Raw genomic sequence first — 16443 nt, 5'->3', positions numbered from 1 at the left:
AGATGATTTTTCTGTAAGTAGAGCTCAGATGTAAAAGTTCAGTAGTAGCTGCTTTTGTTGTATGAAGTTACTAAACATCTCCAGTGCTTTTGCAGTAGTGTTCTGGAGCAGATGTTCTCCAACAGTTTCCCACAGTTGTTCTCACGTTCTCACAAACTCAGGAAAAATACATATTGTGTGGCCAAGTTTAAAGGGATACTTTTTCCCTTAATAAGAGAGAAGGACAGCCAAGCTTCAAATTAGCTCTGGGAAGATATGATGTTGTTCTTACCAAAGTATCCTGGAGTTTTATTAGTGGAATATCTGCGGGAAAACATACCAATTACTTTCTTCAAAGTAGAAAAGTGACATTCCAAAAAGGGTGGGATAAGCAGCTGTTAAAATACAGAAAGCATCTGATTCTGTTTAATGTACCAAGTAACTGTTACAATATTCTCAAGTATTAAGGTGGTAGAAATGGAAAATTATTTTCTACCGGAAAGCTTAAATTATGAAAGTGATGTCAATCCTGTCATATGGAGGTCTCCAATCACCTTGCTGTTTCATGTGGAAGTATAAACCCATGATGGCAGTAAACATAAGAATTGACTAAAATAGTAGATTACTTTTTTAAATATGAAAAACTGAATTCTGATGTTTGATAAGTTTACAAAATTAAGCTTACTTTTTCATCCAGTGTTTTAGAGACAAGGCAATAATCAAATTAGTTAGTTAATTGTACTACTGTCTTATTATTCCACCTGTACAATCAATGCCTGAATAAGTAGTCAGCTATTCACCTGACTCATTAGCCCTGCTGAAGGAGAGATTTGACCTAATGACTTTCTCTGTTGCTTGCAACCTAAATTATCTTGTAATTCTAAATGTTTATTTGTGTATCAGAGCCTTCTCTAAAGTATATATCCTAATAGTGGTTTCCATTCATAATGAAGACTGCAGAAGCCATGTTCATAAATACAAATTTTAGTAGAGTGGTTGCAATTGAATTTTTGACACTATTCAGTGAATAGGAATTGAAACTCTTCCTAGACAAAAGTGGTGATTTGAAATGATAATCATAAATTTGAAGAAGTAATGGGAAAGTAGTTTGAGTGTATTTTCTCCCCCACCCTCCAAATAACCTTCCAGTGCAGGATCATGAGCATTGAATCCATCCCAAAGCAAACATACAGATGATAGTTCATCTTGCAATGTTAGGTGAAGGATAGCTCTTGACCATCTCCATAACAGAGGTAGAAGGATGCCACTTATGCAAACCACCAGAACGTGCTCTGAAAACCAGTGTCTTGGAGTCTCTCCTCAGCTGAGAAACCCATGTGTGCAAGTTTGCCCTTTGCCTCCCCTAGTGCTATCTTGTGGGTGTTACATGGTGGGTTATGGTATCAGAAAAATTTTTTCAGAGAGGATACTTCTTAAAGGGCTTTTTTACCAGCTTCTTAAAGCTTTCTGTATATTACTCAGTATAAAAACAAAAAATGCAACTGATTTTTTTTTCACTCCAAACTGGAAAAAACAGTAAGTTCTCCTTTATTGAGATTTATTACATTTTTATTGATTTTATTTTACATTGAACTTTTTCATCAGTGTTTAAAAATGCAAAATTGTGGCTGAAAATTCAGTGCATCAGAACTGCTCTTCATTAGTAAAAGAAATACTTAAATATTATGATGTTGTGGCATTGGAATCAAAGTTTAGGCTATGAATTACTAGTGACCACTTGAATGCTTATATATCCAATTTTTAATTGGATTGAAATTGCATTTTGAAATTAGAGATAATTTAAATTAATTAGATCTAACTGAAAAGTCTTCTATTGGAAAGTAAATCCCTGGCTCTTCATGTATTTCAGGTAACATACAAGGAGCAACAATAGTGGATGCCCTCGATACACTATACATCATGGAAATGAAAGAGGAATTCAAGGAAGCCAAGGAATGGGTTGAAAAAAACTTGGATTTCAATGTGGTAAGTAGTGTTCCTCTGTTTCGTCTCCAGGGGCCAGTTGAGGATTTGGTTCTAATATTACAAGCATGATGCAAGGCTACAGAATTTAGACCATTGATAGATGAAACTAGGCAAGAAGACAGAATATAAGAAACTTACTGTTGTTCTTATATGCTTTCTTTCAATCTAAGACATTTAGGTAGATGGGAGGCAACAAGTAGGACTGAAGGAAAGAAAAAGCAAATAGAGTGTTTACCATTATAAAGTAAAACAACAGCATTGAACAGTCACCAACCAAAAGGAAATGGCTCCCCCAGTGAACACTCCACACTCAGCATGGGGGTGAACCCAAGAAGCACTTTATCAATGAAAGAACTGGCCTATAAAGTATCAATTTGAGGAGGTGCTTGGAACTGGGTGGAAGCTTAAAGGGGATTGGTTGAACAGTGTGTCAGCAACCATTAAACATCCAGTAAGAACAGAGTCCTGGAAACAGGAAGGCAGTCTGATGGAAGGGATGTGGAACTTGGATGCGATACGGTGAGGGACAGGGCAAAGTGGTTAACTCACAACCTGAATAGCCAATGAGGAAACGTTCATCAAGTGACAGGAGAACTGACCAGTAGGGATTAAGGGATCGGGGCAGGATGGGTGGAAGGGGCAGGTGCATTTCCAGTGGCTCACCAGCAGCGGCGCAGGTATGGATCCCTCGGGAGGGGCCACCCCAGACCCTACTGTGTGGGAGATTCATTAGGGAAAAACTTGGGGGGGGGAACACACAAGAGGGGAATGAACGTGGGGTGTGGAAACCGCAAGGAAGTACAGAACTTTTCTGAACTGAAAACCACACAGAGAAAACGCATTAACTTTGAACTCCAAGTCTCTCATGCATGCAGCTTATAGAATTCAGGGTGCCTTTCAGTGCTGTCTTTCTCTGGGGTCCATTTCACAGCGTTTTTCCCACAAGCATTTTCAGCTTTTTTGGATAGAAGAATACAGACACTTCAAGCATTATTTTTTTTCATTATGTAAACACTGATCATTTTCACTTTGCGAATCTTCCTCAAATTTGACTTGTGTTTAGAGAAAGCTACACACCACACATACTACTTAAGTTCCTTTGCCTACTCCAGTAAAGTTGAATCCCATGAGTTAGGCTGAACTGTCGGCACAACTGAGCTGCTTTAGTCTTATGAAGCACCAAGTCTGCACAACTGCATGTACAAGTCACCCTATTACCTGGCAAATACGCAGCTTAGAGCAAAGTTCATTATTGAAGCCTTTATTTTAGGAAGGCCCTGAACAGGCAAGAACCTCTGAAAAATGTCAATTAAATTGAGAAGTCCTGTGTTTGGTCTTTTTTCTTTTTTTTTTTTCTTCTGTGGGCCAGAGGATTTATTGTAATTGCTGGGTGTAGAGAGCTGATGGAGTACCTCTGTTGATTCAGTGTAGTAAAGTAGGAAAACATTGTAGGCACAGTACACAGAGCACTTAAAAGCTCTTGCAGTTGATTTGTGTAATGTTAGAAACACTTTCTGAAAACAAAGTACTCTTTCTAATAAGTTCTGCAAAAGTCAGGATTAATTAGCTTCTCTTACATGCTTCAGAATTAATTATCATTTTAAGAAGTTAATAAGAGTGGATATGACATAGTTTATATAAGCAGTAATTTAGTATGCATTTATATTTACGTTTATAATGTAAATAGAGGATATTAAACAGTGCTTCTGAGTGGTGTCAGAAGTCTGAATTACATGCTAACTTTATTTTGTGCATAAGACTTTTTTTCCTAAAGGAATTTTTATAATACTAAATTCCTGTCTTATTAGCTTGGCATTATTAAGATGTTTAAAAATCCAAGAACACAACAATAAAGAAAATAGCAAACTCTGTTTTAAAGGATGAGCTGAGGTCTGCTTGGAGGAATATCATAAAATGTTGTAGAGTGATTTACATTATTAACACAAAAAATCTTCAGTGGTACTTATATCTTGCTATTCATCATGTTGGAACCCTACAGATGGTATTGCCTGCAATTTCAGCTCCTCGTGTAAATGCACTTATTTTTTCTCAGTGGTGGTAATAGGCTATGAAGTCTTTCAAAATGTCTGAAATCTTGTATTGCATTAGTTGGTCCATGCTGCAGTTGAGCCGATTTACCAGAGCTACTTTACAGATAATACTGATAAGCATCAGTATCTTGTTCCTGATATACCTGTAAAGAGCTGTCTTGAGTTTGACACCCCACAAAGTTATTCTCATAATACTTCATAGTCATATAAAATTGAATTTTACATTGGCATCAGCAGCGAGTAGATTAATTTTCCGAACTGGGAAAAGGGAATGAAAATGAGGAACTGCAACACCAACTTTAGTAATGGATGTCCATTTTTTTAGTGGCTGGATTCTTGGAAGCTACTCAACTTGCACTCTTCTTTAGTTTTCCACTTTAAATATAAGTTCTAGTTTTAAATGCTGTTTTGTATTTGTATCTTACATTTTTAAATAACAGATAGGCCTTCTGTTTTGTGTTTAAGCATTTATCCTGTATCAGATACTACTACTGTATCAGGTATTATTTGACATTTTCTCCATTAATGTTCTGTACACTCTGACATGCTCCTGTTTTAGAAACCTTTGTCTCATGATTCGTTTTTAATAACTGACACACTGGCATATCCTTAATGGTTATTTCTTGTAGGTAATATAAACTTGTGTTTAGTGTTTCTGGTCATTTCCCAGGCAGTGACTGCTTAATCAGGTTTTGGGAAGGCAAATTTGGGCTTTATTTGCATAAATAGAATTAGATTTTCTCTCCATTTATTCTTAGAACTATATATTTTAAATGTTAAATTTTCTTTAAGGTGTTCTTTACAAAAATAGCTGTGACTGTAGTCTGTATCAGAATCTTTTCTTTATGTTCTATGTCAATGCAGCTGGATAAAGGAAAATGTTACAAACTCTAGAAGATACTCATTGTACATGTTGAATTATTTGGCCAGCACACAGATCATTCTCATCACTTGATCATAAAAGCTTCCTGATGTCGCTTTGTAAAGTAGGCACTAGTTTATCCACATAAAAGGATTTATGGAATAAAGACTTAATGGGATATGGCATAATCTCTTTGTGTTAGATTTCAGTCCCACAATTCAATGAATTGGATGTCAGGGTTGCTGTTGTTTACCTTTGTGACAATAAGTTTTGATCTCGAAAGAAAATTCTAGATAAGTAAATGGCACCTTTCTCAGCAAACTTATGCATTTTAATAGCTTGTGAGTGGATGTGTTTGGAAGCTTCCCCTGTTGGAATTTAACATGCTTAGGCTATTTTCATTATAGCTGTAGGTGCTAGCCCTGTGATTTTATAACTGAGATATCCACGTTGCAGTGCTTGGAGCTGTTTTTCTGTTAAAACTCCTGAATTTTTTTGTATTTGACACCTTGCTGAAGTTTCAGCCAAACTGAGACATTCCTTCAGGCATTAAGTTGCACTTTCTGATTCTGTCAATGTTTTAAGAGATTTAGACATACTCGTACCTTTGGAAGGAGTTGGCATTTACAGTGGCTAAATCCATGGTCTTTGCACCATGGATGTGTGCTCTGGTTTCTGTTAAATCACTTCATCTCCCTGGGGCATTTGTCTTTGCTCTTCTAATTAATATAGCTAAGGATTTGTTCTGACCTCCCCACGCTGCTGCTGCCCACGTGCCCTTTCATAGTGCTTGTGCCCTGCCCAAGGCTGTACTGGGCTGGGCTGTATATCAGCACGTTACAACGGAGGAAAAATGAGCCAGTCTGTCATGGGCTCTCTAGGGAGCTTGGCTGTTTCCTAGCTACGACTATGCACTGCTTCATGCTTCTCTGCCCTTATTTTTTTATTGTTTGCTTCAGATTCTGCATACACACACGCAGAACATTCATAGCTTTCTGAAAGAGTTTTTGTACCACCACTCAACTTGCGCTTCACACTGGGGAGGAAAAAGCTGTCGGTCTCCAGAATGCAAGGGCTGAACCACACTGAATCCATGCTTGGGAAGAGAGATAGGAAGAGGGATCTTATGAGGTGAATGAAGGTGTCTGGTGTCAGTTGTTAAGTATTGGAAGTGGCAATGCTTCACTTCTACACCCAGATCTTTAGGATGAGTGACTTAAGTGAACTGTTTGCCTCTTTAGCCCCGCTAAACTCCTTCCCTGTAAAAGGGCAGTGTTGACCATATTGCATACTGGGAGCAGTCCTAAAGTATATCTGGACACTGGCTGGAATAACAGAGGCCCACACCAGACCAGAAGGTGCTAACAATCAAATGGTACATGGGTCAGGGCTTGAATTCATGCCCTGACCTGCTGATCAGCTGTCAGATATAAGTGTAGCCAGACAGGATCAGAATGGGAATAAGGTATGAAGCAGAAAGCCACGGGCTTGTTGGGATAAGAGAAAAATGGGGAAAGTAAGAAGAACATTTCATTATTTGCTCTCAAAGATAGATACTAATGAGTTGAGGAACTGCATAAAGAGAAGGCAATGAAGTAAAAAGACCTTCAATCTTGTGTCCTTTCAATACTCTTAAGCAAAGCCATTTAGAGAGGTCAGTCAGTCACTGTATCTGATTTTATAAGTCACTTTGAAGCTTGAAGCCTAGCTTACCAATTCTGATTTTCATCTTTGTGCTTAGCTCTCTGAATTTGAGTGTCTTTTAAAGAGATTTTGTCAGCAGCTTCATGCAACATGAAAGTTTTGTGAGTGATACGTCTACTATTTTGAGAACTGGAAAAAAATATAGAAACTTGAAGTTATGTTTTTTCTCTATGGTCATGTATAGGTTAACATATCCCTTTTCCAAGATCCCAGAGTAGTGATCATTTCCATCTAATTATTAATGCTTCCAGCATCTATCATTGGCTCAAATCTATCTCTGGTGTGGCAGTCAGTAACAGGACAGACTTTTAGAACCCAGTTTGCTTATTTCAAATGTCAACATTTACAAATCTAAATCATACTACTCTCAAACAGTAGGTATTATTATTGACTTGTAATTTTATTTAACAGTCTACAACCTAATGTTCTGAGTTGGAGGCAGATGGTTTTTGGTGCTTTATTCTTGATGGGTTTTTTTCTCCTCAAGTGAGAAAATCGGAACATTTCTTAATACAACAATTTTGAACAGAATAGCTTTCCTATGTAAGAAAAAAATAAAAATTGTGTGGGAGGTGTAAGTAAATGGACTTCAAATACGGGTATAATGGGTCTGTGAGGTATCCTAAGCCAGCAGCTGAAAATTGTTCTTTGGCGTTTGGGACTACTTGATAACTATTTTGCTGCATAACTTGTTAATACACTTGAAATAACAGACTTCCAAGTGACTTGATTTTTTTTTTCTATGTAAGAAGTTATTTTGATGCACTAAAAGGAGATTCTACAAATTTATTACTAAATGCAGTTCTTTTGCTGCTAGGGTTTGTTAATGCCTTCAGTACCACTTTATTTTTGTGCCCGTTGAAGATCTTGCTGTTTGCCACGTGGGGACTTCAGCAAGGTTAAATGCCATGTTATGCAATAACCAGGCTTTGACACTTGCAATAAAAAAGTTGCTAAAATTTTTTCCCATGTCTTTGGGAACTGAGTATTTTAGCAAGCTGCAAGTAAATTTCATTTTTGGAGTATGAATGAAACTTCCCCCCCCACAATTGCAAGTAATTAAAATCTTGTTTAATTACAGTAGCTGAAAGTGATCTATTGTCATACTCTCCATGGTTCTATCACACTTCTTGGGCTGCTTGAAAATGCTAAGATTTGTTGCTGTTCCCAACCTTTGTGCTTCAATGGGGGAATATTATTATTTAATAGTAATAATAATTGCAAGTTCATCTCATCTCACAGGAAATGTGGGCCCTTTGTGTCCACTTTTTAGTGTAGAATTATATACATTATTCAGCATTGTTCAATCCCTGGTGTTCTCTTGCACAGCTTGTTAAACTGCAGGATATGGGCTGCTTGCCATGGTACAGTATGGTGTGTGTGGAGGGCGAGTCACTGTATTCCTTCTGTGCCTGAGCAATAGGTGGAAATGCAGATGAGGTGACTGAAGTTCTTTGCACTCTTGGTGGTACAAGAACAGGAGAACTGAAGGAAAGAAAGTTTTGAAATGAATCTGTGCAATAATTGAGACTGAAAGAAATTATTTGGTAAGATTTGTGGTATTTTGTATTAGCTTTGTCAAAGATAAAGAGAATAAGCTCTTTACTGCATATAAATTAAGGTGGCCTGATTACTGGGAATACCTTCATCTGTGTAAAGCACACAGTATCTGCTCTGATTAAGAATGGCAAAATAATTAACCAGTGCTGGTGAGTGCCAGGTGGAAGTTCGCACTGGATAAACAAAATCGAGTTGTATTTCAAATGTTGTGCTCGTAAATGAGGGTGACTTCCCATGCGAAAATATACCTGGAAATTGTTTTGGCCTTGGTCTGTGCATTGTGGAGAGGAAGACTTTCAGGAAAGAGATGCACTAAGGAAATTATCCAGAAAGCTATGAATACAGATTTTGGGAAGCTGAAGGAGTCCAATAGGCAAAGGGCTTCAGGAGAGCCCAGCTGACAGTAGCTTGCTGTCTGAACAGTGCTTTTGATATTAAATTCAATCACAGCTGGTTGAAGCTTCAATAGTTTATCAATTGTAGAATTAATCCTCCAGTTTACAGAAGGGTAATGGAAGTAAAGTGGTGAGATGCAGCTGGTTGGCCATGTCATAGGTTTGTAAATAAAATAGAAATGCAGAGTAAGACAGGTTAGCTTATGTTCTTGGCACTTTATTTCTGCTCCCTACCACCCCCATTTGATTATATTTGTTGCTTTTTGAAGATGGGCTTTCTCAAGGTATTGTCATTCTCCCGTTCTTTACAAGTAATTAGTTTAATAGGTTTACTAGTTCAATCTGTAACATTCTCCAGCTTTTTGAATGTTTCTGAGCTGTGGTTCTTCTTTTGCTTAAAAACCCTCTCATTTTAGCATTTCCACTTAGCAGAATGTACACCACAAAATATCAGAGCGAGCTGATATTGCTTAATAAAAATTAGATCTTACCACAGTTGTGTACTCACAAAGATGTTTCAGATATTCTCATATATAGCACAATGCCATGCAGTCTAATTGGGGTACTAATGGGGTACTAATTGGGGTACCATCTTATACACTTGGAATCTAGAATAAGGAACTTCTTAGTCATGTTGAAATAAGCATGTCCTCTCACTTCCCCTTACGGAATTTCCATTAGATATAATGGAATTAATTCAACCACTTCTCAGACCTGCTGTGTAATGATACAATGACGGTTTGAAAGAAAATGCTAAATTTGAAGAAAAAAAACCAGAACAACAGATGGTGAAGTAGAACTTCAGATGAAAGTTTTTCTGTTATGTTTTGGCACTATTAAATGGATCATAAGGTATTTATTTACAGCTGGGTCTGAGAGCAAAATAAAAATTAATATTGCTTACTTAAGATTTGACTGTATGTGGATGATTAAAAATATGAAAAGAGAGTAATGATCAGGGTGTGTCATCTTCAATGTGTCACACAAAAAATTTAAAAAATTAAACCAGAAAGAAGGGTAAAGTTGCTGTAGCAGAAATACAGTACTTTTAGGGCAGGTTCACTTTTCTTAACAGGCTGATTCTTCACATGAGCTTTCCATGTAAGAGATGGAAAGCTTTGTCATGAAATGTATCTTTGTCATGAAATTATGAAACTCTAAGTGTTTTGAAAATTGCTGTAATTTCTGTGCTGAAATACCACTAACCTGGTATAATGAGTTGAAGAATAACTATAATATATAGTTATTAAGCTTACCACCATTAATGAAATGTCAGTCTGTTTCATTAATTGCATCTGCTTCCGTGGCTTATATAAAGATTTTAGTAAGAGACAAGGATTTCAAACAAAGATTCAAGGGTATGTTCAAATGACATATTGGAAATCTGATAATACTAAGACAATGGTTACCTTCAAGAAATATCCTGAAAGATTACCCCTTTGACAAATGTTCAAGATTCCAGTGCAATTAATCTTTGTGGCTCAGCAGTAAAACCTTTATTCACAATATTTCCAAGTCTTTTTGGCTATAACTGATTTCCAGAAAGAGATGGTGCACACATTCTAAGCTTTTCTTAAAGAGCCTTTGCCTTCCTCAAAAGATAGCAATGACTTTGTGAATTAAGTGGTCATATTAAATCCAGAAAGGCAAAAGGTTCTGGAGAAAAAATATTCAGGTCATACATCACTCAATTTACTTCGAGCAATTGAAAAATCAAAAAGTAATTTAATTCAGTCCTCAAAGGAAACACAAGTGTTTGGGATATCTGATTAACTCATTTCTTCATATAATACTTACCTTTTTACAGCTTCAAATTTCCCACATCAAGGAAAAGTTCTTAACATATGCTGAGGCTTAGGATTAAAACGGAAGCAACCTGAACTTTTGAAGAAAGTTCTCATATAAAACACTACTTCAGCTAGCTCAAACTCCAGGGAAGAAAAGCTGCCCTTGTCACTCGTTTAATTATCCTCTCTTCAGTCAGATCAGATCAACCTTTCTTAAGTTAGATCAGTTCTCTACCAGCTGTCTTAGGTGTTGGATTTAGTAAAGGTAGTCTTCTGTATTTAATGTGCATATAATGTAGAGTTCTTACACAGGCAGCCAGCTTAGCAGGTGAACAGGTGTATTGCTAGTTCAGATTTCTAGAGGATTTAAATGTTTTTATAACCGTCTCCCCAGGTTTAACATGTACCATGGTATAATAAAAAGGCATGCACAGAAATGTTGAAGAATAAAGTATTGGGAGAGCAGTGACAGAGGAGAAACTGCAGAATTTTAGTATGCTGAAAATAAACTTGAAAAAAATTGCTTTCTGAACACTGCAAGACAGCAAGATAACTCTTTTCAGTTTGCAGTCTTAATACATGTTGCCAGTCTGATTTTTCAATAGGCAGATGTATGTGATGGCTTTACTTTGTCAGCCCCTTTGAACTGTGCTTGTGTGTATTGAAAAAGTAGACAGACACATATACTAGATGAATTATATATTAATCAGAGTAATTCTGTGAATGAAATTGTAACCTCAGTTTTTAGAGCGAGAGGTGCAGAATAGATTTCAGAGGGGAAAAGTTAAATGCCTTAATGTAAACCAGCTAGTATTGTAGCAAGTTTGTGTTTTTATGTCCATACCTTTACAACTCGTAAAACACTGAACAACTCTGCAATGTGTCCAGTTACCTTTTCTTAATCAGAGCACCATGCAAACTGAAAAGCATGAAGTAATATTTCTAATACGAAGCCTAGTGTTGTTTTTTTGGTTGTTGGGGTTCTTTTTGTTGTGTGTTGGTTTGTTGTTTTTTTTTTCCTACAAAAGCAGTTTACTACAATTTAAAATCCATAGAAAACAGGGAGCAACTTCTTCCCTCCTACATAAACTGACATATGAATATTTAAACTGGAAAAGCACAAAACCTAGCTAAATGAAAAAAGGCTGCAAGCCCTTCAGAGGAAAATCCTGCAGCTCTACCATGCCTTGATTTATATTAAATATAGCTATAGTGTATGTCAGCAAATAGAAAATGGAAAGCAACTCGATAGAAGCAAGAGCAACTCAGAACAAATGAAAGTCAAACACCTTATTTACGTGCCCAAAATTTTAGAAGATTGACTGCTAAGGTACCATTTTTTACAGAAATACAAAATATAAAGAGTAATATTACATAAAAAAGGCAAAAATTTAGAGGCATCACTAGATCACCTTTTCAACTGCGTGGATTGAGTGTCATGTGTTAGGGTAAAATTGGAATTGACTTGGTGAAGAACAAGAGCATGCAATGACCATGAGACTCATATTCTTCATTTATGTTTGAATTTTAAAAGGCAGGGAAGAATGTGCTTTGAGTTTTGAGATAGATAATGGCTGGATCTATAGTGCTTATTACCACAAACCTAGTCTCATTGTTAAAGACCAGGGTGGCTTGGGAAGGGCTGCCACTGTAATAGTGAAAGATCATTTGTTTCCTCGTGGATACACATGAGTACATTTGTATCATGAACATGTAATTAACACTTGTTACCTCCGTTTTTTACAATAACCTACATTTAGAGTGAAGTAGGAAAACCCTTGATACCACATTCTGATCAAGAACTTTCTCATATGGTGTCTGAGAAGAAGAGATGGTGTGAGGTGTGATCTGAGAGCATATCTTGAGCAAGTGCTGAATCATCTGTAAGGAAATTCTTGCATATGATGATTTAGAGAAAGTCTTGTTTACAAATGAAAGAGCTGAGAAGTTACACAGGATGAGGTAAAGGAGAGGCTATTTTATTAATATGAGAAAGAGAAGAAAATGCTTTAAAATGCTTCACAGAATCACAGAATATGCTGAGCTAGAAGGGACCCACAAGGATCATCAAGTCCAACCCTTACCCCTGTACAAGGTCATTCCCAAGAGTCACACCATATGCCTGAGAGTATCATCCCAATTGTTCTTGAACTCTTGCAGGCTTGGTGTTATGACGACTTCCCTGGGGAGCCAGTCCAACGCCCAAAAATCCTCTGGATGAAGAACCTTTCTGATACCTAACCTTCCCATTATCTTCTGTGTTTTGCTATGTACAGCTGTTGTGGCTCAATACCTGCAAAAGCGTGTGTGTATGCGTGTGTGTATATATGTATGTATGTTAAAAAAAAGGCAGCAAAACCAAGCAACCAAACCTCTATAGTAAAAAAATGTTTGTTTATTTCAACAGAATGCTGAAATTTCTGTATTTGAAGTGAACATTCGCTTTGTTGGTGGACTACTTTCTGCTTACTATCTTTCAGGAGAAGAGGTAAGATATTCACACATGGATTATCTGACATATCATCTGGATAAGTTGTAAACTTTTAGTTTAATAATTTTATGTACCCCAGTTAAATTTATTCAAAACTTTGAAAATTACAGAAGAGACCAGTTCAGTGGTTTTTCTTGCTTCTATTACTGTTGCTTTCTAGAAGTCCTAAAGCTGTTCTTTCATTTGTCTCATAAACCCAAGACGCTGAAGCAATAGCCAGCCACTGCCTGTGGAAAGAATGGAGTGCAGCAGTCAGGTTTCCTGTGTCACGTGGGTCTGTCCTCCACTAGTGCTGCTGAGAGGTGTGGAAAGGCCTTCAGGCCCAGAGGCTGACTGCCACCATAGAAAATACATCTTTAATAAACTGTTAGTCCATTATATTAGTGGGTGTTCCTAAGGAGGTGGCATAATCTATATGCACACTGTTTGAAGGATTAAGCTTTCTCAGTTAAAAGCTTAATTAATTCTTTATCAGATTAACTATTAACAAATCTTACATTTGCTGTACTCACTTATCAATATCCTAATTAAAGAAAGCTGTGTTTCAGTAAAAGGACTGATGGAAATAATTATTGTTTGTACTTCTGAATTACATTTTCAAGGGTAATGATCCAAAGCTGCAACACATTGTATGTTCCATAATCATTTGTAAGTCTAACTAATCATGATTAAAGAATATCCTATCATACTGAGTAGTTCCTAAAACATCCTGCTCGCATAATAGTTTGTTTAGATAAAGGCACCAATGTGAATCATTCCAAAAATTTACAAATTGAATACTTTGCCTCTTGATAACTGTGTGCTACTCACTTGCAAATAGACTTATGAGATGCATTCTATTAAACTTCCTTTAGTTTCTGCCTTAGTAGAATTAATATGAAATGCCTAAAAGTGCTAGAAGTGTGTCATATGCTTTAATATTTTTTTGTTTACTGTCTAAATCCAAGCTAGAAAGTGTTCCAATCAAATAACAAATTTCATTTGTAAAACAGCTACAAATCTCAAAAAACTTGATTTCAAGATGAGTAACTGTTTAAGCGCTGCTCTTTTTTTATTGGTTGTTTTTTGGTTTATTTCATTTTTTTTAAATCCCTCATAGTAACAGAGCATGTGAATGCTTCCCTGGTATTTTCTCATGAGTCAGTGGCTGTAAGAGATAATTAAAAATAAACAAGGCTCCTTCAAAGCACTGGTAGTATTGAAATTTTTTTTGGTTTGTGTGAAAGTGTCTGTAGGAGCCCGTAATATAATAAATGTAACCAATACAGTGGGACAGATTTTTTTCTTTTTGCAAACTTTCTTGATCATTTTGTTTAAATTAAACCTGAATTCATTCCTAGACTTGCAGTTGCTCTTTTAAGCATTTTTTTTTGTTTGATACTGCAAAATAAGATATCTAGTAAGGGAAAAATTTGTTTTACAACTACTTTGCTGTACTTACTAGTCTGATGTAAAATTCTGGTGTACCAAGGGTCAGAAGTATTGCATGCAACAAGATCCCCTGTTCTGCAGATCCAGATTTTCACATACTTCTATGTCTTGTCATGTAAGGAGATAATTTGTTAACTTTTAAAAGAGGACAACATTGTATCCTGTAACAGCAACCAAGATCTTGGAATTCATGAAGATGACAAACTTTACTTGTGAGCACTGTAATTTTTACTGTTGGGAGTAACTCTGATACTGGTGCTGAAAGTTGTGGTAAATGAATGGCACTGCTCTTAGTTCAGTCCGGCTTGTGTGTTCTCTACTTCTGATTTACTCATAGCTGGTTCTTAAAGGCACTGCTAAGACTGTGTAATAAGGGCACTGTTTTACTTGATTAGTTCCTCAGTCAGGGAATACCTTGCATAGGCAGAAAGAGAAGGAGCTTTTAATTTGCCATTTGTCTGAATAGCAAAAAAGTAAATCCAAAATGCTCTGAAGGGAATAAGGGACTTGTGAGTTTCAGATCCAGCTGGAAAGTTCCCAGACTCCTTTCAAGCTTTTCTTGAATGGGTTTTTTTGAATGGTATAACACGGATTTTTTGTCCCAGAATTAAAATATTTTGGAGTCAGCAGCTGTTCTTCCTGCATAATATGCTCATATTGCCATTCCTCTCCATGGCATGAAGCAGAAATGTGACAGACTTCTGGGGTTTTTTTCTCTGGCAGTATAATCTGTTTGAAGAAACACAAATTTATCCTGAGCAGGGTGAAGGAATAATAATAAATGACCAACCCACACACAAAAAAAAAAAAAAACCAAAAAAAACCAAAAAAACCCCACAAGCCAAAAAAAACAACCAAACAGTAAACCAAACTCTTCTTCATGATGATAAATGTTGGACTTCAAGTTTCATCTATTACTCTCTAACAGCTGTTAATTAGAAGTAAGAAAGGGGGGGCGACCCAACAAAAAATTGGGGGGAAAAAAGTGGTGATGTGTCACCTAATTAGTTTATATCTGCATTTAGAACCAGAGTTAGAGTGCCACTATTCAGCCACACTTGATGATCTTGGCCTCCTGTCTGAATTCAGACCTAGTCATTGCTCACTCTAAACCGCCATCCCTCAGTGATTGCAGTGCTGTCTTGCTAATGAGGAGAAGGCATGAAATAATGATGCAGATGCTATTGATCTAGAGCTGCCTTTGCCAGGCTGACCACAGAACATTACTGACTTCATGCAGTGCTAAGACATTCTCTAGAATTTAGCTGTAGCTATTTTATCTGTGTCTCTCTCTCTTGTAGATCTGTCTCTTCAGAGAGAATATTTAAATTCCACAAATACAAAAAAATATATAATCCATCATTTAGCAGTCTTGAATGGTAGGAAAATGACATTTGTCATCTGTACAAAGGTATTGGCCTATTACTGCAAATCAGGATGTAAGTTCCAAGTGTGTGTGCCTTGGGGATCTTAGCTCACCAGTGTGAGAATTGACCGTGTGTTTTATCTCCTGCTTCCTCTCACTTAACTTGACACTAATTAACAAGAGGCCTTTTCCTTTTATGCCTTGGAAGCCTCATTTCTAATGCTATTTGAAACTCCAGGCATACTGTATCAGCTTGATCACTTCTGTGTGAATGCCACTTTTCTCTTGTTTAATCATCTTCATAAACTGACAGTAGAGTTCTCTGTGTGGTACAAACTAGCAGACTGCTATTGCTTGTAGTTTCTGCAGCCCTTTTTTCAGGTTTAGGTCCTTTTTCCCACCTACCATCCATCTGCTGCCACTGTTAAGCAATACATCAGTATTTCAATGGTGTCATGTTTTAGTTCCTTTAGAGCTCTGAAAGAATCTTTTAAGATTTGTTTCATTTTTATAGATTTATGATTTTTTAACTTCTGTTTCATTGAATCCAAGAGCCATTCAACTTGGAAGTGACCTTGAGAGGTCATCTAGTTCAGCCTCAATACTGAAACACTGCATTAAGCTGGTCCTTTTAAGAACCTCTTACATGGGGACTTGCCTGGGCTCTTCAAGACTGAACACTGGGGCAAATTTATCTTTTCTGCAATGGCTTTGTTACATGCACAGACGTGTCTTACTGTTTCTCCTAGCTCTCTACCAAACTTCATGTTTCTTTTTTTCTTCCTTTTTTTTTTAACTCTAAACATTTGTTCTTCAAAAATTACCTTTAGC

The 16443-nt window shown here is 36.8% G+C and overlaps 1 protein-coding gene across 1 annotated transcript in view; it reads left to right on the top strand.

The window, feature by feature from the left end:
- The window catches only part of MAN1A1 (mannosidase alpha class 1A member 1), a 146735-nt gene that overhangs the window by 46969 nt on the left and 83323 nt on the right, over positions 1-16443 (top strand). Inside the window, exons 3-4 of the mRNA XM_071548977.1 lie at positions 1850-1965; positions 12732-12812. Coding sequence (XP_071405078.1) covers positions 1850-1965; positions 12732-12812 — 197 coding nt within the window. The remainder of the gene's footprint in view (positions 1-1849; positions 1966-12731; positions 12813-16443) is intronic.

This window comes from Pithys albifrons, chromosome 2 (assembly GCF_047495875.1).
Source record: "Pithys albifrons albifrons isolate INPA30051 chromosome 2, PitAlb_v1, whole genome shotgun sequence".
NCBI classification, from domain to species: Eukaryota; Metazoa; Chordata; class Aves; order Passeriformes; family Thamnophilidae; genus Pithys; species Pithys albifrons.
This window is presented reverse-complemented; position numbering and strand designations above follow the sequence as displayed.